Raw genomic sequence first — 25,535 nt, forward strand, 5'->3', positions numbered from 1 at the left:
TGACCAAAATACTCTTAATTTTTCTAATTCCCAATCTTAAATAAGAGGAATTTGGTCATTTCCATTGTTTTTTGATAGGTACCTAAGCACAATAAAACTTAAAAAGTAACTTTGTGTAATTTTAACTAAGATAAATTGATACTTTAATTATTTTTAAAGGTAATTTGACCTTTCCTATGATATTTTCCTTTATCATTATCATCATCATTTATATCAAAGACGATATGAATACTTTTAAATAAAAGAAAAATCTCTAATGGGTGGGACGCCAAACAAATTGTCAAGTGTGACCCACGTGACCACTGTGCATCCAGCCCTCACTTTCATGCTTTTTTCATGCTTTCAACATCAAAGTCACCCAAAAAACATCATATGACTTAGGAATAAATGTTTGTGATAAAGTTTATTTTTCTATTGTTTTTTGTTTGACTATTGTTCGGCTTGAATGTTCTCATTTTTCTTTTTTTCATTGTGTTGTGTAATACGTTGAGATATTGGTGGAGATTGAAGAGATCTATCAATTTCAAGTAATTCTTCATTATTTTTTATTCAGAATTTTTTTTTTTTTTTTTTTGAAGAAATATAATTTAAGTTATTCCAATTTTGCAATGTGATTTTAAAATATCTTAGTTAGAGTTAAAGAGAAATCAAGGATTTATAGTATGTCTTTATTTTGATTAAAAATATAGCGATATTTTTTAGCTTTGAAAATTTTTATTCAATATTTTAATTTAATTACTTTAGCGGGAGAGATTGTTTGATAGAGATCTTTATTAATTTTTTTATTTTTGTATTTTAAATTTAAATTAATTCCATATTTCCTTTTGATTCTTAAAGCATTCATTCTTAAAGAATGCGCATTAGACTATTAGAAATAGATTTATCGACTAGAGCAAAAAAGAAATTAGGATGGAGAGTGGAATTTGAGGAGTTTGCTCATTGTTTAAAATGAAAGAAAAAAGAGTTATGGAATACCGAAAGCTGAATAAGACAGTAACTTTTGAGAAGAAAGAAAAACTTGTCTTTCACTCCATGAAGTTATTATCGAGACTTTAAGCTAAAGGGGAGAGAGAAATAGAGTTACAATATAAAAATTTCTTTAAAGAAAACAAGGTTAAAAAGGATAGATTCACCACATTCAACGCAGAAATTATAAGTCCAGCAACAAGATTAGTGTTTTTTACTGTGATACAATTAGAAAATATTAAAAACAATAATAAAATTTTCAAATATTAAATACTTAAGTGAAAACTTTCAATGTAAAACAATTAGAAAACATTAAATAAATGTAGAATTCTAGAATAGTAATGCGGCATTTTCATCAACTGATGGATCCTTTAAGGGCGTATTTGATTAAGGGAAAGCATTATAGCACCCATGCGTTTGACCGAAAAGATACATTTCTATCTTTTATTGTTTGACCCAAGTGAGACATTTCAATCGTCTATTTTTGGACCTAATGTTGTAAGGTGCGTGCCTGTTTGAGGGAAATTGTTATAGTACTTTGACGGAAGTGATACATTTCAATCTTCTATTTGTGTGCCACCTTACTGTATTTGACAATGACCTAAAATTTTCACTTATTATATTCATTTTTTTCATATATTACATGTATATCAATTTTAAGAACCCAAAACTTTATTTTTTTTAATTGGGACCGCCTCAGGATCCCAACAATAATAATAATAATCTTCAATGCAATTTTTGAATTTTGAAAATCCAAAAATTTAAATTTAATGTAGCAAAAACTAAATTTTTTTGAATTTCAAAATCTTAAAATTATAAAATCCAAAAACTGCAATTGTTAGATTTTAAAATTCAGAAAATTGCAATTTTTGAATTTTCTAAATCCGAAACTTTTATTTTCAAACAAATTTAAGATTTCCAAAATAGAAAATTGCTGGGGGACTCTAAAATGAACTTTTTCGTGATGAACACCCAAAATTTTTAAATAGATTTTGAAAATCCGAAAATAACAATATTGATAAACCGAAGAGTTCAAATCTGTCAATTGGCGCAAATATAAACTTTGTATCTTTAAAATCTAAAAAGGGCAGCTCGGTTACCTTTTAAAATTGTCAACGAAATGTTGTAATAATGGATATAAAACTGGTAAAGTGGTAAATAATAGGAAATTTTAAGTGATATTGTAATATCCTTAAAGATAATATATTTACATATAACTTTCACCCAGAGTGGGGTGTTGTTTACCGAGGGTGGGATGTTGTTTTCAAATATTTTCGGCATATTGTTTTCAAATATTTTCCTTTACTTTCTTGGTAAAGTTCTTATATTCTAAGGTTTATTTGTTAAGATTATTTCGGGCGGTTTTGTATCAACAAAACTTTTGGGGTAATCTTTTTATTATCATAATCCTTTTTATCTTCATGTATACTTTATCTACAGGGTCATGTATGTTTGGATTGTTTTATGAAAGATAATGCGGTTAAGGAGCTGTAACTTTGCTACCATACTTGATAATGCGGTTAAGGAGTTGCAACTTTGCTACCATACGTTTCATAAAGACAGCATCGATGTATCGATCAAATCGCTGGCGATAGAAAGCTGTTTTCCACTATGCCAAAGGTATCTTTCCTCTAATACCTTTTATCTAGTGTTCGGGTATCAATTAAATGGCTGATTATAGAGAAGGGTTACACACCCTCCCAAAATGTCTTTTCTTTAGTGTCATTTATCTAGTGTTTGGGCATGGATCAATGGCTGTCGAAGAAAGAAGAAAGGTGTTGCCCACTTTGACAACGATGTTTAGACAGCACCTGGGCCAAATAAAAAGTATCCCATATAAAAAAAACAATTCCGGCCCGAATGTTTCTAATGTTTTACTATTTTTAAACTATACTCGGACATTAGATAAACTTAGGACATTTTTTTTGCGATCACAGTGTTTCCAATATTTTACTATTTTTAAGGTAGACTCTAACATCAGATAGACTTAAGACCTTCGAGTATACACTTAAATCCATAACCTCTATAAGTAGAGGTTATAATTTTTAATTTATTAATTTTGAATAAATGAATTAATACTATTCGATTTTTCTCTCTTTAAACGATTTTTCTCTTTGATGCCTTTTGAAGTTTTGTTCATACTGATTTCTTTTCTTTTCCAAGATAGACATCTCTCTCTGTTTATTTGTTATACCATAGCTCTTAACGATGGAAGCAAAAGTCACTGTAAATTTTTTTTTTGACAATATAGATAATGTGGAACACGATTTGTATGTAGCAATAACAATAATGGGTTCCGGCCATTTTGTCTAAAACTTAAAATGTCTATATATTTAAATGTAATAATATATTTTCATAAATTGGGAAATGTAGGACCCGGTCAGGTTGTTGAACCTATACCTACACCCAGGTCAGGTTGTTGTCGGGTTTTGAATCGGGTCCGCATCCATTCCCACCCCTATCCAAAATGAACTAAATGAGTGTCTTTGTCCTTTGGGATGATCTCGAACCCAACAACAGCCGAGATATAAAGCTAGATAGGAAGAGAATAAACCAAATGTGGAAAATCTCAGGCGAGACAACTCTGACTCACTACCCTTGGCGAGTTTGAGAATACTTGAGTTGGGAATTGATGATCTTACAAAAAATACAAAAATAGAAAATTTCAAAAAAAAAAATGATAAATTTATTCATTATATGTGTTTTTATGTTTGCTATCATTTTATCAAAATTAGAAAGTGTTTTCGCCATCATACTTATTTTTACATATTCCTTATTGTTGGATTCTTTATAATGGATGTGTTTCTTTAAGGTTGCAACGTTAAACAATTTAATTAAGGCGCATTTCCAAATTTTATCATAACATGTAATTTTGGTGTAAGAAATTCTTCGGATTATCTCAAAATCTATTTTCATATTTAAATATAAAAGTTTAAACTCCAAAAATGGTTAAAATCAAGTAGATCTATATACATATGAAAATTTTGAAAGTGGATGGTTTAGATAATGTGTAGCAAGTTGCACTATTTCTGAGCCTAAATTTTTTTTTTTTTCATATTCATACATCTTAGCGTCTAGATGATCAAGGAGACGTTTTTTAACATTAAAATAACCTTTTCTATTGAATTTGTTAGGTGGATATTTACATTTTATAAACCTTTTCCTTACAATGGGTGACCTACATTACAAATTGATTTTTCCAAAATCTTCTCTTTTTTTTTTTCTTTTTTTTTCTTTTTTTAGCTCATATGAAGCGTTTTGTTTAGATTTTACTTTAAACATATTTTTCTTATTATTTGGATTTCTTTTTGTATATTTATTTTTTAAATATTGTTTTGGCTTTGCCGAACTCTTCCCGACTCGGGCAAAGTAATTCAAACTCGGCCCGAGTGACCTAGCTCAGTCATGGGCCGAGAGCCATTGTTTGACTCACTAGAAGAAACCAATGAACGAGTAAAAACTGATACAACAATGAAACGATGGTTGCTTGTCGTTTATTAATTTCAACAAAGAAAAAACAAATGCTAACTTGTCGTTAAATTTATCTAAACAGCTCTTTTTATCTTCTAAATAACATGACATAGATTTGACGAATTTACAGATTACTTTGGGATCATATCATATCCAAACAATTCTTAATCCTCTAAATAACATTATTCGTACCTTCAATGCAATTTTTAAATTTTGAGAATCCATATTTTACACTTGAAGTAAATTTCGGATTTTTTAAAATCTAACGATTGAAATTTTTTATTTTATAATTTTTTGGATTTTAAAAAATTGCAGGATTTGTCAAAATTTTCAGATTCTGATGTAAATTTTCATATTTTGAAAATTCTTAAAATTGCAGTTTTCAGATTTTCATAATCCAAGATATCCAAAATCCTAAAATGTACTTAAATTAAACATTTTTGGATGTTGAACACCCAAAAGTTTTAGAAGGGGTTTTGAAAATTCGAAACTATTAATATTGAAAAACCAAAAAATTCAATTTCGTGCACAAATATAAATTTTGTATCTTGAAAGTGAAATGGTAATATCGTTAAAGATAACATATGTATATCCAAATTCGTTGGATTCTAAGGTTTGCTCATAAAACTTATCCTGAGGGGGTTCAGAACAACAAAAATTTCAAGCGCTCCAATCCGAACAACAAAACTTCCAAGCGCTACAATCCTTAGAGATAACTCTCTACACGATAATGTAATATTCCAATCCTTAGAGATAACTCTCTTATACGATAATACCTATCGTTTCTTCAAATAGATACACGATAATATGTTATATATAATGATGGACCCTATTTCTTGATTCTCTGTCTTCTCCGTCTGTTGCAGTAAAAGAGAGTTACTTTCTTGCTTTTTTTTTTTACCGTCTACTCTCTTTCTATCTACCATCTTTCTTTTTACCATCTACTTTCTTTCTATCTACCATCTTTCTATCTACCATCTTTTTACCGTCTACTCTCTTTCTATCTACCATCTTTCTATCTACCATCTTTCTTTTTACCGTCTACTCTCTTTCTATCTACCATCTTTCTATCTACCATCTTTCTTTTTACCGTCTACTCTCTTTCTATCTACCATCTTTCGACGTCTATTGCAGCAAAAAAATAACTTTCTCCTTTTTTTTCTAAAAAAAGAACTTTCTCCAATTTTTTTCTACAAGGATGTAGGAGTTTGTTGGGATCCGTTTCATCAACAAATCCATAGGCGTGAGCATTCTCTATTTTGTCCTAATCCTCTTTATCATTTTGTAGGTCTTTACCTGCCTTCTATATAGACGGTCGAGAGAAGAGAAAGCAATAAACCAACTTATACGGCAGTTGGAAGGCGATCAAGGTAACATTGAAAACCAGACAGAGCAGCAAGAGGAGCTACAGGCCTACTTAATCTTTTTCCAACCTAACCTTTCGAATTTCATCAAGACTTTATTTGTGTTATATGTTTGGAACGTTTTATGATCCTTTCGAATTTCATCAAGATCTTCTTCCTATGGTAGCATTTGTGTTATATGTTTGGAACGTTTTATGAGAGATGATGTAGTTAGGGAACTACAACCTTGCCACCATACCTTCCATCAACACTGCATCGACCGATGGTTGGCTAAAGAAAGCAGTTGTCCAATTTGCCGAAAGTGTCTCTTCCGACTCGGCAATGTCTCATAGTAAGCATATCGGAAACATTGCTCCAACTAGGCAAACATTGCTCCAACTCGGCAGTGTTTCATATGGGAAACAATTGCTTGCACCGGCTCAGCAATATCTCAAATCAAACATTGCTGAGACTCGACAATGTCTCAGATGGGTAACTATTACACGGGCTAGGCAATATCTTGCCGTTTTATTATGTTTTATTATTATTTAGATAGATTCAGATACCCACCCAATTCACTTTTATATCATACTATAATTTTCTTTTTTTATTTTAGTTTCTTGTTCGCTCTTCTAGAAGTAATAGCCTTTCTCGCGTTATTTCTACATTGATGAAATGTAATAAGTTTTTAAGTTTGTAGTTTTCCTCTACATTGATAAATTGTAATAGGTTTTTAACTCTGTAGTTTCTTCTTCTTGATGTTTGAAGATTGAATAAATGAATGAATTATTATTATTTGATTTTCCTCTTCTTGAATGAGTATTAGTATGATAGATCCCTAATGTTCAAAAGTTGTGAAGGCGTTTTTATTCATAATAATTTCAGTCTCTTTTTCAATACAGAAATCTCTCTGTGTTTACTTGTTGCCATAGCACTTCAAGATGCAAGCAAAATTCACGATTTGTATCGAGTTTTGTTTTGCTTTTTGTTTTTCTTTCAGAAAAGAAAGCATAAATATCGTTGAACATGATTTGTATTCAGGATTTGTATGGAGGTTTTTTACATAAAAGAATTTTTCAATATGGAAATCTTTCTGTGTTTACTTGTTGCCATGGCACTTCAAGATGCAAGCAAAATTCACGATTTGTATCGAGTTTTGTTTTGCTTGTTTTTTTTGCTTTCAGAAAAGAAAGCATAAATATGGTTGAACACGATTTGTATTCAGGATTTGTGTGGAGGTTTTTTACACACAAGAATTTTTCAATATGGAAATCTGTCTATGTTTACTTGTTGCCATGGCACCTCAAGCTGCAAGCAAAATTCACGATTTGTATTGAGTTTTGTTTTGCTTTTTTTTTTTGAGAAAAAAAAGCATGAATATTGTTGAACCCGATTTGTATTCAGGATTTGTATGGAGGTTTTTTACACAAAAGAAAGCATGGATAATATAGAAGACGATTTGCATGGAGTTGTAACAACAAGGTGGGTTTCCGGCTTTTCTCCTTCAATTTTTTTTTTTTTTTATTACTTTTTAAATCTCTTTGTGAATGTGTTTTGTTTAAATTTTATTTTAGACTGATTTATATAGAGACTCTAAATTTTTTTACAAAGTACGAAATGCTCCGTTGATAGATGGAAATTACAAAATTGTAGTTTAGGTTATATTTATTTTTTGAATACTTTTTCTTGCTTGGCCGAACTCTTTCTGACTCGGACAGAGCAATTCGGACTCACACCGAGTGATCCGACTTCTCACCAAAAAAGGTATCTCCTTATCTTCAACTTCCTTATCATTTTATAAAGGGTGCGGTTTCCATAAGGTTGCAACCTTAAACAATCCAATTAAAGCGCACCTTCAAATTTTATCATTCATAATATGTAATTTTAGTGAAAAACATTCTTAGAATTAGCTCAAAATCAATTTTCATATCTAATTATAAAATTTTAAACTCCAAAAATGGTTAAAATCAAGTAGATCTATAAACATATGAAATATTGAAAATGGACAGTCTAGATAATGCATTGCAAGATGCACTATTTTTTGGATTAATTTTTTTATCTTTTCATATTCATACATTTCGATGTCGAGATGATCAATTAGAGGTTTTTCCAACATTAAAATAACATTTTCCGATGGAGTTTTGTGGCGCATCCTTAATTCTACATTTTAAGGTTGCAACCTTATAAAACCTTTTTCCTTTTAAAAAATTCCCAAGAAAAAAACCCCAACCTTAAAAGATAAACCTATCGTCCTCTTTACGTTCCAAGCCAACCCAAACTAACCCATACTTCCCTTTCTTTCAGGGGCACTGCCCTACTACCTAAAAAATGGGACCAGGGGCAATTTTAGAAAAGGGATTGTATACAATGAGATCATTTACCATTGATACAAGCCTCACAACCACTTACAACCATTTGATGGAAGTTTGATAGCTTGAATAGGTCACAAAGTTGGAGAATTTTTTTTTTGAAGTATGAGCTTGTTCAATAGAATAATTGCAGCTACTTAATTTCATATCCGGTGGTCAAGATTAATGTGACCACCTTATATGTAATCCAAGAGTAAAGATTAATGTGACCACCTTATAGGGCCTCATTCTTTAGGAAAACTAATGTTGGGTTTAATAGTATGCTAGCAAATGTGTTGAGCAAAATCTTCTATTTTTGGGTCTAATCTTTTATTTTTTGCCTTAATGCGGTATGGTTTGGCTTACCTAGTACCTCTAGCCTAATGCAGTAAGTTTTATTTATGTTTTTATATCTAAGAACTTAAGATGTGTTGTACATGGAAGCATTAAACCTGATGGATTGATTTTTAACAAATAAAGTATAAGAAATAAAGCATGAAATACATACTACAAGAATACAATTATTTATGTGGTTCACCCCAAAACACAAATATTTATGTGGTTCAGAAGGGCTACATTGGGCACGGTAAATTGAAATCCACTATACCAATGAAAGTTACATCAAAGATTTTGAAACAAACATCAATAAAAACACAGTCAAGCAAACCTCGACAAAAATACAGTGGAGCATATCCTTTTAAAGGGCTCTCCCTTCCTTTTAGTTAGAGATAAACTAACATTCTCTCTAACTACAAGCAAAAACAACCCAAAATCTCTATGGGAACCGTTTCGAAACAAGCTTCTCAACCTTCAAGAATCTTCAGTAGGCGCAATCACAATATTTCTCTCCATTAGAAGTTCTCTTCCCTCTAAGATGAAATTTTATCTTATGCATAGGAGGCTCTCCTCCCTCTCTCTAGACGAAACTTCCTCTTATGCACAGGAGGCTCTCCCCCTCTCTCTAGACGAAACTTCCTTTTATGCACATGAGGCTCTCCTCCCTCTCTAAAAGAAACCCCAATTTCCATATGGTGACCTAAAATAAGACACACAAATTCTCTATATTTTCATCTCATATATATAAGATTAGGAATCCACACTAAATAAGAAACTTTATGTAGATTTTATATATATCTCAAAACCAATAGTTATATCAACAGTCCTACTCTTTTTAGATTTCTATTTCTTTTGAAACTTATCAATATCAATCTCAATCCCACATAATACAAGATTTTCTTATGTAGGTGTTTTTGGATGGCACAAAATCCAACAAGATGTGCAACCTGCCTCCTTTGCACTCCCTATTAAAAAACCCATCAGTAATCTGCTCTAAGTCAAGGGAATCAACCAAACATGCATGACCAGAGGGCAGTTGGTTATATGAGTTGACTCATTTTAATCAAAATGAGTTTTGTGGTTTGATGTGGGTTTGTTTGGGAGAGGGGGAGAGACCATGACATTTTAATTTGACGATTTCAATGAAAGGGAGACCGTTTTTGGTGGAATGTGCATTTGTTGTAAATCACGATACAATGTTAAGTATGATTCATATTTCATATGAACCACAATATCTTTCATGGTTCCTCTCTCAAAGGAGTTATGTTCACTGTTCATATATCCACATCTGATAGACACACAGATCTATCTTAAAAGCAAACATGGCAATTACGTTGACCATGGGATTTCTCTATGAGTTTTTCCTCTTTCAAAGTTTGTGATTTATATAAGGCTTGGAGAAATATTGATACTATAAGTAGAGCTTACTGAAGATGATTACATGTTACAATAAATAAAAGAAGAGGGCTAAAACACACAAAAATAACAAAGATAAAGAGTAGTTATGATAAAATGAAAGAGGGAATACTTTATTGTATAACAATAATGTATTCTATTATATTACTCAATACTCTTTTACACATTATAGAAGCCAACATTGGCTTCACTATCCATACTATCTCTCTCTCTCTTCCAAAAGTCACCGATCACTTAAAAGAATACGTGGAATCTTTGCAATGAGTTTTTGTTTGCATGTTAGATTGGATACTTATAAAAAGGCCACACTATTAAAGGCATCTTTGTTTGGGAGAGGGAGAGAGCATAATGGACTCTTTATACACTTGGTCTGAACTTTTCATTTTGTTGTCTTGTTGAAGATTATGAATGTCTTGAATAACTTCATCATACAAGATATATCAGCCCCATATCACCAAAATAAAATGAAAGAACAGTTGAAACTGGCTCATTCACAGCTCTCCAAAAGCCAAACGATCTAAGGTTAATTAAACGCATGGACCCAGAACTTCCTTAACATTCTAAGTTGGTTATCAAACATGGTTACTAATCATTCCATAAAGATAACATTTTAATTCCGAAAAAAGAACTGTTTCCCAAGAATATTTACTTTCCAACAATCAAACATACCCTCAAGGTAATCTTCACGAGTGTCGAACAAATTTAGGGAAATTACATGCAGATTGGAAAAAATTTTGCAGTATTACGTAATGATCCAATTTTCTTAAAAATTTACATGGTGGTCTTGTTCTTCACTTTTTTATTTTTTTTAATTTTGCCCTAGATATGATGTTGCAAATATCTTGCCAAGATTGTTTTATTTTCTTGAACTTTAGGGTGGTTGTGAGATCCGAGAGCATTTTTACCTGATCTTTCAAGCACAAGACTTCCTCTCGGCTTCAAAAAGAAAATAACAAGGCCTAGGGGCTACAGTCTGGTAGTGCAAACATTGGATCGATCTCTCTACTTTCTAGAACATGCAATTGGTCAATCCCATGTTCGCACTATAGAACCAACCTCTAGCCTTTATATAAAAAAACAAAAAAAAAGAGCCTTGAGGTGGGTCCAATAGTGCGAATGTCGGACTAACCCCTCTAGATTTTGGAAAATGAAAGGGTCAAGACTAGCCTCTAGGCTTCATAGAAAGGGCCTGGAGGCCGGTCTGATGTTGCGACATCAAACCAAACCCTCTGCATTATGGAAAAGCCAGGGCATCTGTTTGATATTCATTAAGGTCGATTATTCTTTACCAAGGACAAGATTTATATGAATGGTCCGCCTCATTTATTTATATGAGTCCTCTCTTCAAAATCTATTTTCGTGAAGGGTTTTTTATTCAAAATTTCAGGGAATCAAAACCTCAACTATGATGAAAAAGAAACTGAAAAAATAAATAAAAAATTAAGTAAAAAAAGTTTTTGGATATACTTTAACACCATTAATTTTGCACGGGACACCCATTTGTTCACATCCATCTCTAAAATGGACATTACATGCATAAGGGGACGCCATTGTAGAAATACTACCCTTGACACATATCCTACTGTTCCACTTATTAAGGGAAAGCTTTGGGGGGAAGTTGATAACATATATTTTAGGCAAAACCCTAAGTACCCTAATTCAGGTGGTTCGATTGAAAATTTCCATCCCTATTTACCCTAATTCAGGCGGTTTGATTGAAATTTCCATTGTAAGCGAAGTCATGGTGATTGAATCAACAATGGAATTTGATATGGTCGTTTTATGGAATTTGATATGGTGGTTTTATGACGATACTTTGCCGATTGCTAGATAACTTTTATATTTACCCAAATCATGTAATCCTCCCACGATATCATACCCTTTTGGATGTAAATAAGGTAGGATATATATTATAATATTATGTAGACTGTGGTTTCTACTATATAGTTGTGGGTTTGAGTTTTCCATTCAGATCACATTGGTTTCTTTTTACATTTTTTTTAAATTTATTACGCTTTCAGGTTTCGTATTAGGCAAGTTGGTTTTATAGTATTAGATAAACCATAATAGAGTATGTTGTTTTGAAATGGGACCCGGTTTCTATGCGGTGAAGCCCGCATATGTAGAAGTGCGGGCCTATTAATAAATTTATTTTTGAGATGGATTTTAAGACTTAAGTTTTAAGGACATGTAATCTCTAACATGGAGATCCTGAATATGAAAAATAAATAAATTTTAAAAACTAGAAATTATAATAGCAATAAAATATTTGGACTGTTAGTTTCTATTGATTTTAGCTACTTCGACCTTAAACATGTAAATCGTGAGATTCTGAATAAATACCACAATTTATAATTAAAAAAATGAAGGCAAGGTATCAATCCATTATACAAAAATACACAATAACAATGCTCATGAAGCAGAACACACCAGATCTACGGCTAAAAATATAATGATCAAAGTCCTCATGAATGTCGAATTCAAAAGAGAGGTGAAAATTAATGCAGATTGCACTTCTCCCACAATTTTCGAATTGAAATTCAAATATTAAATTTCAAATTTTGTATTGCTTTCTAATTTAGTTGCGATTTTGTATTGCTATATACTTTCTAATTTAGTAGGATAGGCATGGTACATTTTCTATTTTTATTAGATAAAGGGTGCGGTTTGTATAGAGCCTACGCTCTAAACAATCAAATTAGAGCCTACCTTCAAATAGTTTTTAGAAATGTGGTTTCAATATTGGAAATCTTTGTGATAGACTTAAAATATATTTTTTATATTTATTTATAAAGTTTAAAGCTTCAAAAATAGTGTAGATCGATAGATCTATGAAAACTTGAAAATCTTGAAAATTGATGTTAAAAAATATGTTACAAAATACACTATTTCCAAAACTTGAATCCATTTTTTCTTGTTGTCCTTGCATCTTGATGTCGAGATGATTAATTTAACCGCTTCTAGTGAAATTTTTGAGATAGGCTCAAATTTGATTGTTTAGAGCATTGGCTCTATATAAACTTTTCTCTTAGATAAATCCCTAAAAGATTTTATATTGTTGTACATTTCCTAGTTTAGTACAAGATTTTGTATTGTTGTACAATTTCTAATTTAGTAGGATACGAATTGTACATTTTCTATATTTTTTTAGATAAATCCCTACAAGATTTTGTATTACTGTGCACTTTTTAGTTTAATAGGATAGGCATTGTACATTTTCTATTTTATTCTTTACGCATACGCCACGCTTAGGTAATGGAGGGAAAGAGGTGCAAACGTAAACGAGCGAGGGAGCTGCAAAACCAATTTGCCATTTGCACGAGGTAAAAAGGATGCAAACATTGAGATACAATGGGGATATGCAAAATCTCTTTGGGGGTGGGGGTAGGGGTTTGGGAAAAAAAAAAAAACAAGAAGAACCTTTTTCAAGGTGAGCGCGCAACGTAATTAGTCTTTTGGAGTAATTTCGAAAGAACAATTTCCAATGAATTGCATTACCAAACATGGGGTATATGTAAAGAATACGAGAGGTTGTATTTTTTTAATGGTAGAGATTTATCTAACAAAAATAGAAAATGTACAATGCATATCCCTACTAAAGGTAAGGGCAATACAAAATCCCAAAAAGCAATACTAAGTTTGAAATTCAAGATTTGAATTTCAATTCAAAAATCGTGGTAACTTCCAACACTATCCCTCAAGTTGGAGAGAGTAAATATTGAGTACTCCAAACTTACTGCGAGAAAATGAAATTGCTCTTTCCCAAGAGCTTTTGTGAACATATCGGCTCGTTGAGAACCAGTTGGAATGTGACACTAATTCGAGCCGATATATTCACAAAAGCTCTTGGAAAAAGAGCAATTTCAATTTCTCGCAGGCAAGTAGGACATACTCAATGTTTATCCCAACTGGTTCTCAACGAGCCGATATTTTCACAAAAGCTCTTAGAAAAAAGCAATTTCAGTTTTTGCAGGCAAGTATGGTTCTCAACGAGCCAATATTTTCACAAAAGCTCTTGGAAAACTGCAATTTCAGTTTTCGCATGCAAGTTGGATGTACTCAATGTTTATGCTCCATGGAGTGTTGGGAATTAGAATTGAAATTCCAATCATGAATTTCAAATTTTGTCTTGCATTCTAATTTAGTTGAAATTTTGTATTGTTATACACTTACTAGTTCAGTAGGATAGAAATTGTAAATTTTCTATTTTTAATAGATAAATCCCTACCATTGAGGATTGCAACCTATTGTATTCTCTACCTATACATCACGTTTGGGTAATACAATTCATTGAAAAATTGTTCCATTTAAATTACTCCAAAATTTGACATAAGCAAACCATTGATTCCCGGTTATAGGAGGCTAACAATAACCCGGACAGCTACTTGCAAATGGAATTTAAAGTATCTCAGCATTTTGTGACCCACACTAAAGGAGAGTCATCCTTTGCAAGGTGATCCCCAAAGGCATTTAAGTGAACCCCAAAGCCACACTTAGTGGGATCCATTTGAGCTCAGCTCAAATTTGATAGAGATTATTTATTTCTGCACGTATGGTGATGACTCTTGCATGAGGCGGCTTACGAAGTCATTCCTTCCTGGCTCCTTTGCATCTATTTCATGAGCCTAGTTAGGGTCCGGGATTGCATTGTAGGAAACACATGATGCTTGACATGGAGCTAGCAAGCTTCTTCTTCCACCTATTCCTCAAGTTGCTCAACACGATTCATCGGAGTTGAACTTCACCGGAAGTTTCGCCTCCTCTCTGTTCTATAGAAGATCTGGATGGAATGCAACAGCCACATTTTTAGGGGATTTGTGGCAAAGAGCTGCGACACTACATGGGCAAACTCAAGGCAGGGTCATCTCATGCACTTTGTTGAGGCCCGAGTCTCGTGGTTACAGACTGATAACTTCCATACGACTGTGGATAGATACTCCACAAGACAGTTGAGGCCTGAGTTTCGTGGTTACAGACTGATAACTTCTATAACTTCCATATGAGTGTGGATAGATACTCCACAAGACAGTTGAGGCCCGAGTTTCGTGGTTACAGACTGATAACTTCCATATGAGTGTGGATAGTTACTCCACGAGGCCCGAGTTTCGTGGTTACAGACTGATAACTGCCATAGAAGTGTGGATAGATACTCCACTAGACATTTGTTTGCACGTATCCCATTAGGCATGTCTGGTTCAGAATTTCCTGAAGCTCTCCCAAAGTTGACTTTGTATTTCTTCCATTTTAAATATAATGTAGGCTAAATATAAACTGAGCATGATTCAAGAAAACATAATACACCACATATAAATCCAAATAACATCATTATTTGCAAGTGATCTCTGGGTCCTTTAGCAAACATTATAACAGATAATAAAATCCATTAACAGTGATGGCCAAGGGGCATCATAAAATCCATTAACAGTAATGGCCAAGGGCCATCTTGACATATTTTAAATGTGGGATCAGTAATGGCCAAGGGCCATCATGACATATTTTAAATGTGGGATCTGAATGAAGGCAAGCTAGTGTCCTAAGCACCTCGACTTGTGGTGAGGGTTACAAATTTCCACCACCATGACAGGTACAGTATCGAATTAAACCCGTGCATAAGTGAATGCAGAGATGGTCATTCTGCATGCATGAAGTTGTTCTAGGCCTCACTAGGGTAAACCATAAGGCATTAGTTTAAGTTAGCTTACCCCCATGGCACACATCTCAGGATTTTAGTGCACAACCTAATAAGTCAGAGTGAGATGTGTTAGCAGGTAGTAACAAGGCAGTTGGCCATGTGACAAGGGTTTCTCACTGCTAGCAATAGGTTGTCGAACAATGAGAGGAAAAAACACTGTACCCTTGCTAGAGATCGACTAAAGGAAGGCAAATTTTTGAGAAAAAGAGAGAAACAATCACCCCTGCCTGATGTCTGTTGTACACTGCATGGTTGACGCTATGGTTGCCTCCAGAACCTTAAACATACAATGAATAATGAATGCTACAATACCTGGGCAGTGGGGACAACAAGAATTAGGTCATCATTTTACTCCGTACTATGCAAGACCTCCTGCCAACTGCATGTGCAATTCTTTACCAGGATGGTCTATTCTATACAAAATTAAGAATAATGGATGGGGTGAAGTGGTTTCATGTATAAACAAAGGCCCCATTTGGAACATGAAATTCTAGGAATGGTGTCATTTCTTTTGTCAACCTCTTCAAGTGTGAGAAATGTGCTAGCTTGGTCTGCCACTCTTCATGGGGCGACCTATGTTATGGTTCATACTTACCTAGAGAACACCATCAAAACACCCCCCAGCCTGGAAAACACAAAATATGTAAATCCACCAAAAACATGTAATTCCGCTATCCCACAAAAAACAAATACAGTTTTCAGGATTACCCATATTGGTAAACAGCACCATTTCTTTGATAAGATTATTAGCATGTCGAAACAGGCCTAAAATATTCAAAATATCTCTAAGGCAGACCTAAAAACTCTTAATTTTAACTTTCCTGGCCTTAAAGTTCTAATCAATCCTAATTTATGTGCCTGTACACATGATGAAGGAATTAGTATTTGCTAGATAATAAATGATTGCATAAACTCAAGTATGAATGTCTGTAGGTGTGCAATTACTAATGTACAAGTTATACATTTTGATAAAAATGCAAATTTATTATATTATATACTAATTTTAAATATCAAATATCTATATTGGCCATGTAGATATATTTAAATTTTTTACAAATTAAAGTAAGAAAAACAAAGAATGATTTGGTCACAAGTCAACAAGATTTGGCTCAAAAGCATTAAGTCAAAATTTTCAATGTTGCCTACAATAATACAGGAAAAGAGGGTCATAGGCTCCAAAGTCATTGGTAATCCAAGATTCTGATCAAGGTGCCATGATTTGGACCACTATTTATAAAAACCAAACTCAGCTGAGTCTGAAGTTGAGTCGAATCACCACGTCCTGAATCAAATCTAATGAGTCATATCTTGTAAAGCTCAAGTATTCTAATAAATATTCACTGCCTTCATAAAACTTGGTTAGGATGCCAAAATACTCAGCCTTGAGTCCGGACCCAGCTGAGTCCCAGGTCTTTCAACGAAAATCCCAGGGCCCACCCATGAACTCAGCAAGTCCCGAGTCTGATGGACGAATTTTAAAACACTTATTTGGACCACTAGTGACAAGATTCCCATCATTCATCATCATCAAAGCCTTACCCCAATGATTTGGGGTTGGCTACATGAATCTTGATCCTCCAATCTTCTCTATCAAGGACCATACCCTCACTAAGATCAAAAGTCACCACATCTTTCCTCACAAGGAGACATTCAAAATTGTGAGCCACACTATGAAGTTGTGGGAGAGAATGGTTAAACAACGACTAAGGCATGAAACAAATGTATCAGAAAATCAATTTCGTTTTATGCTAGGGATGTCAACTATCAAAGCCATTTTCTTACTTAGTCAACTCATTGAAAAGTTTAGGGCGAAGGGAAAAGACATCCACATTATCTTTATTGATTTGGAGAAAGCATAAAATAAGGTACCTATAGATTTAATTTGGCGGGTGTTGGAAAAGAAAAGAGTCACCAGAGGCTACATTGACATAGTGATATATATGTACGAAGGAGCGCTAACTAGTGTAAAAACAACTAGTGGAGAGAAGTGAATTCTCAGTGACAATGAACTTACATCAGGGGTCAACAATAAGCCCATATCTCTTTGTTTTGGTTATGGACAAGTTAACCATGCACCTACAAGATGAGGTAGTATGGTGTATGTTTTTCGTGGAGGACATATTTTTGATCGATGAGACTAGAGGCAGCATCAATCAAATTTTAGAACATTGGAGGGGTGCTCTAGAATCTAAAAGGTTAAAAATTAACAGGACTAAGACAGAATATATGAAATGCAAGTTTAGTAATAATAGGAGTAAAACGAGGAAGCAATTAAGATTGATGGTCAAGAAATACTTAAAAGAGACTGATTCCAATATTTAGAGTGGATAATCCAAGAAAATAAAAAGATTGAGGAAGATGTTGCACATAGAATTTGAGTTGGGGGGCGAAGTGGAGAAATGTATCCTGAGTTTTATGTGATTATATTTCATAATGATTTTTTTTTTTTATTTCTTAATTATTTTTTTATGTGATTTTTTTTTATTTTTTTTTATTTTTTTTTATTTTAAATTTCTTCAACTCAAGCAATACACCTCTAGCACACCTATCCAATGTTACTTAAGCACCAATGTGCATGGACAAAATGTGCCAACAATTAAACTCAATCATCATCATTATCATCATGCAAGCCTTATACCAACTACTTAGGGTTGGCTATATGAATCTTGTCCTATAATTCCGCTCTATCAAGAGTATACCCTCAGTTAGACCACAAGTCACCATATCTCTTCTCACTACTTCCATAATTTCAAAACATTAGCATATTTTTACAATGAGAAGAAGATAATGATGAATACATACATACACATGCACAAAATTCTATTGAATAAATTATAAAACCTATGAAAATAGAGAATTTAATATTGGAAGTTCCTTCTAGAAATTTTTGTTAGAAAGAATATATTCTCCTAAATCCTGGACAATGATTAGCCAATAATATGACCAAGGATTCTTGTCGAGACCCCAAAAATTCTACCATTGCTTGAACTGCTTCAATATAATCAAACTCTACACATTGAACAAAAAGCCCGCCTGATAATGTGGAACATGGTTACATCTCTAATAGACAAAATACAAGTAAAGCCCACATTGGCAATGCCTCAATGGTAGTGATGGATCACAACCATTTCTATGTATGTTTTTCTCGTGAAATTAACAATAATAAAACTCCAAAATATCACCAAAGACATTCACCTAAGAACTTGTTTTCCTTGCAACTACGCACAAATGCCTTTATTGTGTGCATAAGGGGACAACTGTGATCCAGAACCAGTGAGAAATAAGACACAAGCCATTCTACTTCTTGGCACTAGTCACAACTCACAAGCTTAATTGACGTGAAGTGGTTTTCATAACCATCATGCATAAGCATTAATCCAACAAAACAAAATGCAAAAAGACAATGATAAATAGCTTACTTCACTAAGGCTAATGGATTCAAACCACAAAGCGATACAAACGTTTTTTAAATAATAAAGAAACTAACTAGTCATCTTGTCTTGAGAGTTTCATAGAGCAATGTAACGACATGAGCAGAACAACCATGAGAAAGGATTTATATATTTTGTGGGAACTATATTCAATCAAATAAAAACTACAAAGACTGACTGATCGTTACTGCAATACCATGGTGCATGATATGATATGAAATAATTATGCAAAAGAAAAAGGAGCATCTATCTCCAAAACTAATAGTGATGATGAACAGATGTTGGGACACAGAGAACCAAGACAACGCAGGATAAGCCAAATTAAGCCACACACTTTCGGCAAAAATCTATGTGACAGAAAGAGAGACTAATACTTTCTAGTATGTAAGCGAGTTCAGTTGAGAGACAAACTCAACCCTATGGACACCCTCATTTACAATGGATGTGATTCAATTTAGACCAAAATAAGGGAGAATACAGTTCTTAAAAGTTTAAGACACAATGCTTATAGCCACAATGCAAAGGGGAAAAAACCCATCAGCCTTCACTCTTCTTCCCAAATGAAACAACAGCAATAAGGAGCAGATTCTATGCAATATTTCTACAATCAAACCACGTATCACGTCATCATAGATAAAATCAGTTCACACTAAAAAGTAAACAAGAGAACCAACCTACTTTACTTCATTTAGGAAACAAATTACACAATGTTCAATAGTTATTATCATCATAATCTTTTCCCAATTAATTGGGTCGGCTACACATCATAATCTTTTCCCAATTAATTGGGTCGGCAACACGAATCCTAGTCCATCATTCTACTCTATTAAGGATCATAACCTCAGCCATAAATCCCCACATCCTGCTCTATTAAGGGTCATACATACCCTCAAGGAGGCCATAAGTCCCTATATCCTGATTTTTAAGACTATACCCTCAGGGAGGCCATATGTCCCCATATCCTTTCTCACAACTTCCAGCCATGTCCTTTTTGGCCTACCCCTTGCCTTTTTTTTTTGAGCCTTCCACTTGAACTTCTACTTGAACTATAGCCATGTCCTTTTCGGCCTACCCTTGCCTTTTTTTTTTTTGGCATTCCACTTAAACCATCTCGCACAATATCGAACAGAATGAAACCTCAATCCAATAAAAAATATAGACGATAAGTTTTGAGGCCTCAGAATTTCTATGCATCTAATTAACCAAGTTTATCCATGCAAAGATGATTTTATACTACAAGCGAAAGCCATTTGAGTAAACAATTACACAGATTTTACCAAGTTCCCATGAAACATAGAAGAGTCAGGGGGAAAGCTAACACATGCAGATTGTACACAGAGAGAGGAATAAGAGAAAGAGAAAGAGTTTTGGAAAAGAGACACATAGAGCAGCAGAGAAGAGAGAGGGAGAGACATACAGAGAGAAAACACAAGGAAATGATAGAGAATGACAGCACCTACTGAAGAATTCTCCTAGATGACATAATCTGACCAATCTGATATAAACGATGTGTGATCCATGGACTCCCCCGGCACATCATTGAGCCTCGATGCTGCCCCGTCCCGCCCCCTCACCACCTTTGCCGGATTACCGACTGCAGTTGTCCTTGGAGGCACATCCGTCAACACTACCGACCCTGCCCCGATCTTTGCCCCCGCCCCCACACTCACATTCCCCAACACCGTCGCTCCTGCACCTATCAACACCCCATCCCCAATCTTCGGGTGCCTTTCCCCCTTCTCCAATCCCGTCCCGCCAAGCGTCACATGGTGCAAAATCGACACATGGTCGCCCACAACAGCGGTTTCCCCAATCACAACAGAAGTCGCGTGGTCGAACAAAATGGCCAGGCCAATGCGGGCGGCAGGATGGATGTCTACAGCAAATACCTCGGAAACGCGGGAGGAGAGGGCGAGTGCCAGTGAATGGCGACCTTGCGACCACAGCCGGTGGGCCGCCCTGTGGGCCTGACATGCTAAAAAACCCTTATAATTCAAGAGACAGTGGTTGAAGGAGCGGCAGGCCGGGTCACGGAGGCGCACCGCCCTCAGATCAGCACGGGCAGCAGCACGGAGAGTGGAAGAAGCAGAAAGCGCCCCGAGAAAGAGGTCGTAGAGCAAGGACGGGAGGAGCAATGGAGAGGAGAGCTTGTTCCCTAAATGAAATGCGAGGGACCTTTCCAGTGTGGGGTGGACGAGCACAGTCGAGTATAGATAACTTGCCAATGCTGGCTCCGCCTCCGCGTCTTGGAGGGCTTCGTATTTGATTTGGGCCCAAATTCCACCACTCTCTCCTCCTTCTTCAGAATCCGACTCTGATGAACCTCCTCCTTTATCCATGGCTTCATTTGCTGCATCTTCACCTCTTTTTTGAGCCGATATTTTCTGGTTTAATGGCGATGGTGGTTTTAGGGTTTGATGTTGGTGTGGGTCTGAGTCCGAGAGAGGTGGGGGTTCGTCTCCGGCCATGGAAATGGTGAGAGGGGAAGTCTTCGCTCTGTGACTGCCTTCTGTTTGGGTTTTGCATTATTTTTTGTTGGGGATATCACCCCGTTTTAGAGTGATGCAGGGATTTGCCACTTGGTTTCGAAGGGAATATCGTGGATGCCCCTTCGTGGCTACATGTCCAAGTACTGTGGAGGTTTTTCTCCATTGTTGTAGTCCCATGATCACCGGAAATCAAAGGCTGTGGATCAACCGTCCACAATCCAATCCGTTGGTTGGATAAGCCTCGACAAGCCCCCATTGTTCTTGGGTGATGCAATGTAAATTTTGGCGAAAATATTAAGAGGTTGAAACACCTCTTTAAAAGGGTTCAAACGGTTCACAATTAATACTTAAGGTTTTTCTTTTTTTTTTTTTTTTTTTTGGCATTTCTTTTAACCAATGGTTTAAAAAGTGGATCGGTGACCCGGATCGAGCACTTCAAAAACTGATCCGGATAGGTGAACCGGCAATCTGGATCAGGAATCGGCTGAATCGGTTAGATTAAAGCTTCAAAAAAATCCGAAAAAATTATTAAAATTCATTATAAATGTTTTTTTTTAGGAATCCAATAAGAAATTAGGGTACTACATTATTTTTTTCATCAATTTGTGAATATTGAGATGCTCTTTCCCTGTATGAACTTATGTTGACCATTAAATTTACATCACATAAAAGAAATCATAAAATTATCATGGATTAATTATATAATCATATATGGACTACAACAAAGAGTTGACTAAATCGATGAAATTTTGGCCACTAAAATCTCGAATTGGAGGAAAACCCTAATCCGCTAAAAAAACCAAAATTATTACAAACTAACTAACTATAATATTATATACCAATAATATTTTATAATTATTTTATTATATAAATAATAACAAATCCAAAATATTTTATAATATCATCTAATTTAAAATGTATTATTGACAACTGTAAGAAAAATAGTACACTACATGATTTATAATACAAAAATTAATAAATGAAATAAAAGATTTGATTATCGATGTAGAAATTATTAGAATGCGTACCAATTATTTTTAATTTTTTAGGTTTCTAGAATAAATTAGTGGAAGAGATTGTTAGTAGAAAGAGAGAAATTTCAAATGGTCTCATTGTATGAATCCTATTTTTAAATTAATATTACTAAATTTATGTTAAAGACCATCTTGTTATAAAAATAAAAAATATAATTAGACCATTTATTCCTAGGTTGTATGAAGAAATACCTTTTATTTTTTTGACAAGAAATACTTATTGTGTTATCTTTTATTTTTGTTTACAAGAAAAATATGATACTTATTGATTATATTTGTTTTTTTTTTTTTTGACAAAAGAAGAAGATGTACTACATTTTTTTTTGCTTGTTGTATTACTTTTTATTTTATTTTTACAAGAAAAATAAAAAAAATGATGCTGCCAAAGTATATTTTATTTTTTTATGCCTTTTGTTTTATTTTTTTTGCAAGAAATTCTTGTTATATTACCTTGTATTTTTTTTACAAGAAAAATAAAAAAATGTTGTATTATATGTTTTATCTTTATCTTGATAAGTCTTTTATTTTATATTTTTTTACAGCAATATTTTTTGCCTTTGTTTATTTTTTTGACAACAAATTGTATTTTTTTACAAGAAAAATAAAAAAATGTTGTATTATCTTTTTTATCTTTATCTTGAAAAGCCTTTTATTTTATATTTTTTATATTTTTTTACAACAGTATTTTATGCCTTTGTTTATTTTTTTGACAACAAAACTTTTTTTGTATTTTTTGGTTATGCACTAAGGGGTTCGAACTCAAAAAAAAAAAAAAAATTGTTGTGCGCTAAGGGGTTCGAACTCAAAATTTTTTTTGGTGTTCGCTATGGGGTTCGAACTCAAGACATACACCCCGAATTCGGTGTTGTCAATTCTTCTAGCTTCCATAATAATATATATTTAATGATATTGCTTTAATGACTTTTTATGGAATTATCTCACATCGAATGATGAGTGTTGCTTGGTTCTCTATAAAGTCATGTGTATTAGACTTTTTGATATGCTTGTAGAAACGTAAGGGAGGCAAACGTGAGATGAGTTACCACGTGTGGCCACGTGTCACTCTCGTACAGTGGCCACGTGTCGCTCATGTGAGGCTGCCACGTGTAAACTTAAAAAAATACTTGTTTTTTTTGTGAGACTCACGATTCACTATTCGGAATCGCCCGGTTCTCTCTGAACACGAGCGATTCCCGATTTTTTCGTGGAACGCCACATGTAAACCCAAAAAAATACCGGTTTTTTTTGTGAGACTAGTGATTCACTATTCGGAATCGCTCGGTTCTCTCTAGACACGGGCTGTTCAGGTTTTTTCGTGGAACCGGCTTGGTAGCAAGCATTTCTCGAGTCGAGCCGGATTTATAATATCATCTAATTTAAAATGTATTATTGACAACTTTAAGGAAAATAGTACACTACATGATTTATAATACAAAAATTAATAAATGAAATAAAAGATTTGGTTATCAATGTAGAAATTATTAGAATGCGTACCAATTATTTTTAATTTTTTAGGTCTCTAGAATAAATTAGTGGAAGAGATTGTTAGTAGAAAGAGAGAGATTTCAAATGGTCTCATTGTATGAGTGCTATTTTTAAATTAATATTACTAAATTTATGTTAAAGACCATCTTGTTATAAAAATAAAAAATATAATTAGACCATTTATTCCTAGGTTGTATGAAGAAATACCTTTTATTTTTTTGACAAGAATTACTTATTGTGTTATTTTTTATTTTTTTACAAGAAAAATATGATACTTGTTGATTATCTTTGTTTTTTTTTTTTGACAAAAGAAGAAGATGTACTACATTTTTTTTTGCTTGTTGTATTACTTTTTATTTTATTTTTACAAGAAAAATAAAAAAATGATGCTGCCAAAGTACATTTTATTTTTTTATGCCTTTTGTTTTATTTTTTTTGCAAGAAATACTTGTTATATTACCTTGTATTTTTTTTACAAGAAAAATAAAAAAATATTGTATTATATTTTTTATCTTTATCTTGAAAAACCTTTTATTTTATATTTTTTCTATTTTTTTACAATAGTATTTTTTGCCTGTTTTTATTTTTTTGACAACAAATTGTATTTTTTTTACAAGAAAAATAAAAAAATGTTGTATTATCCTATTTATCTTTATCTTGATGAGCTTTTTATTTTATATTTTTTCTATGTTTTTACAACAGTATTTTCTGCCTTTGTTTATTTTTTTGACAACAAAATTTTTTTTGTATTTTTTGGGTGTGCGCTAAGGGATTCGATCTCAAAAAAAAAAAAAGTTTGTTGTGCGCTAAGGGGTTTGAACTCAAAATATCTTTTGGTGTTCGCTATGGGGTTCGAACTCAAGACATACACACAAAATTCGGTGTTGTCAACTAACATGGCCACGTCGTCACATGTGATTCTTTTACTTTCTATAATAATATATATTCAATGATATTGCTTTAATGACTTTTTGTGGGAATTATCCCACATCGTAGGATGAGTGTTGCTTGGTTCTCTATAAAGTCATGTGTATTAGACTTTCTGATGCGGCTGTAGAAACGTGAGGGAGGCAAACGTGAGATGAGTTACCACGTGTGGCCACATGTCACTCTACGTGTAAACCCAAAAAAATACCATTTTTTTTTTGTGAGACTCGCGATTCACTATTCGGAATCGCCTGGTTCTCTCTGGATACGGGCGATTCCCGGTTTTTCCGTGGAATCGGCTCGGTAGCAGGCGATTCCCGAGTCGAACCGGGCGAGTCCGGCTCGACTCGGCGAGTTTTCAAACACTGCTCTTTAACTATCTCTTCAAGTGAAAATTTAAAAATTCTCAAATTGGTGTTTGTTCAGGATAGGAAAGAAGAACAATTTTGAGCATTTTATTAACTTGACGTCCCAAGAGGCCCCAAATAGAATAACATTTATTCCAAGTAAGGAGCACATTTAAATTTTATCATGGTATATAATTTTAATATAAAATATTCTTAGGATTATCTTAAAATCTTTTTTTATATTTAATTA

The 25,535-nt window shown here is 33.7% G+C and overlaps 1 protein-coding gene and 1 long non-coding RNA gene across 3 annotated transcripts; one reads left to right on the top strand and one right to left on the bottom strand.

The window, feature by feature from the left end:
• Positions 1-450: 450 nt before the first annotated feature.
• On the top strand, positions 451-6,580 carry LOC148781915 (uncharacterized). Of its 2 annotated transcripts, XR_016055833.1 has the most exons (3): positions 451-527; positions 2,407-2,586; positions 5,726-6,580. It is a non-coding gene; the product is annotated as an uncharacterized LOC148781915 (long non-coding RNA). The 2 variants fall into 2 exon arrangements; XR_016055834.1 differs by lacking the exons at positions 451-527; positions 2,407-2,586 and adding an exon at positions 4,921-5,169.
• Positions 6,581-19,660: 13,080 nt separating this feature from the next.
• On the bottom strand, positions 19,661-21,510 carry SERAT1;1 (serine acetyltransferase 1;1). The gene has a single exon (XM_006836225.4). It carries the CDS (start codon positions 21,469-21,471, stop codon positions 20,476-20,478), a length of 996 nt encoding a protein of 331 aa, XP_006836288.1. The 5' UTR covers positions 21,472-21,510; the 3' UTR covers positions 19,661-20,475.
• Positions 21,511-25,535: the final 4,025 nt, after the last annotated feature.

Source organism: Amborella trichopoda, chromosome 5, assembly GCF_054954075.1.
Source record: "Amborella trichopoda isolate Santa Cruz 75 chromosome 5, AtrichopodaSantaCruz75HAP2 v2.0, whole genome shotgun sequence".
NCBI classification, from domain to species: Eukaryota; Viridiplantae; Streptophyta; class Magnoliopsida; order Amborellales; family Amborellaceae; genus Amborella; species Amborella trichopoda.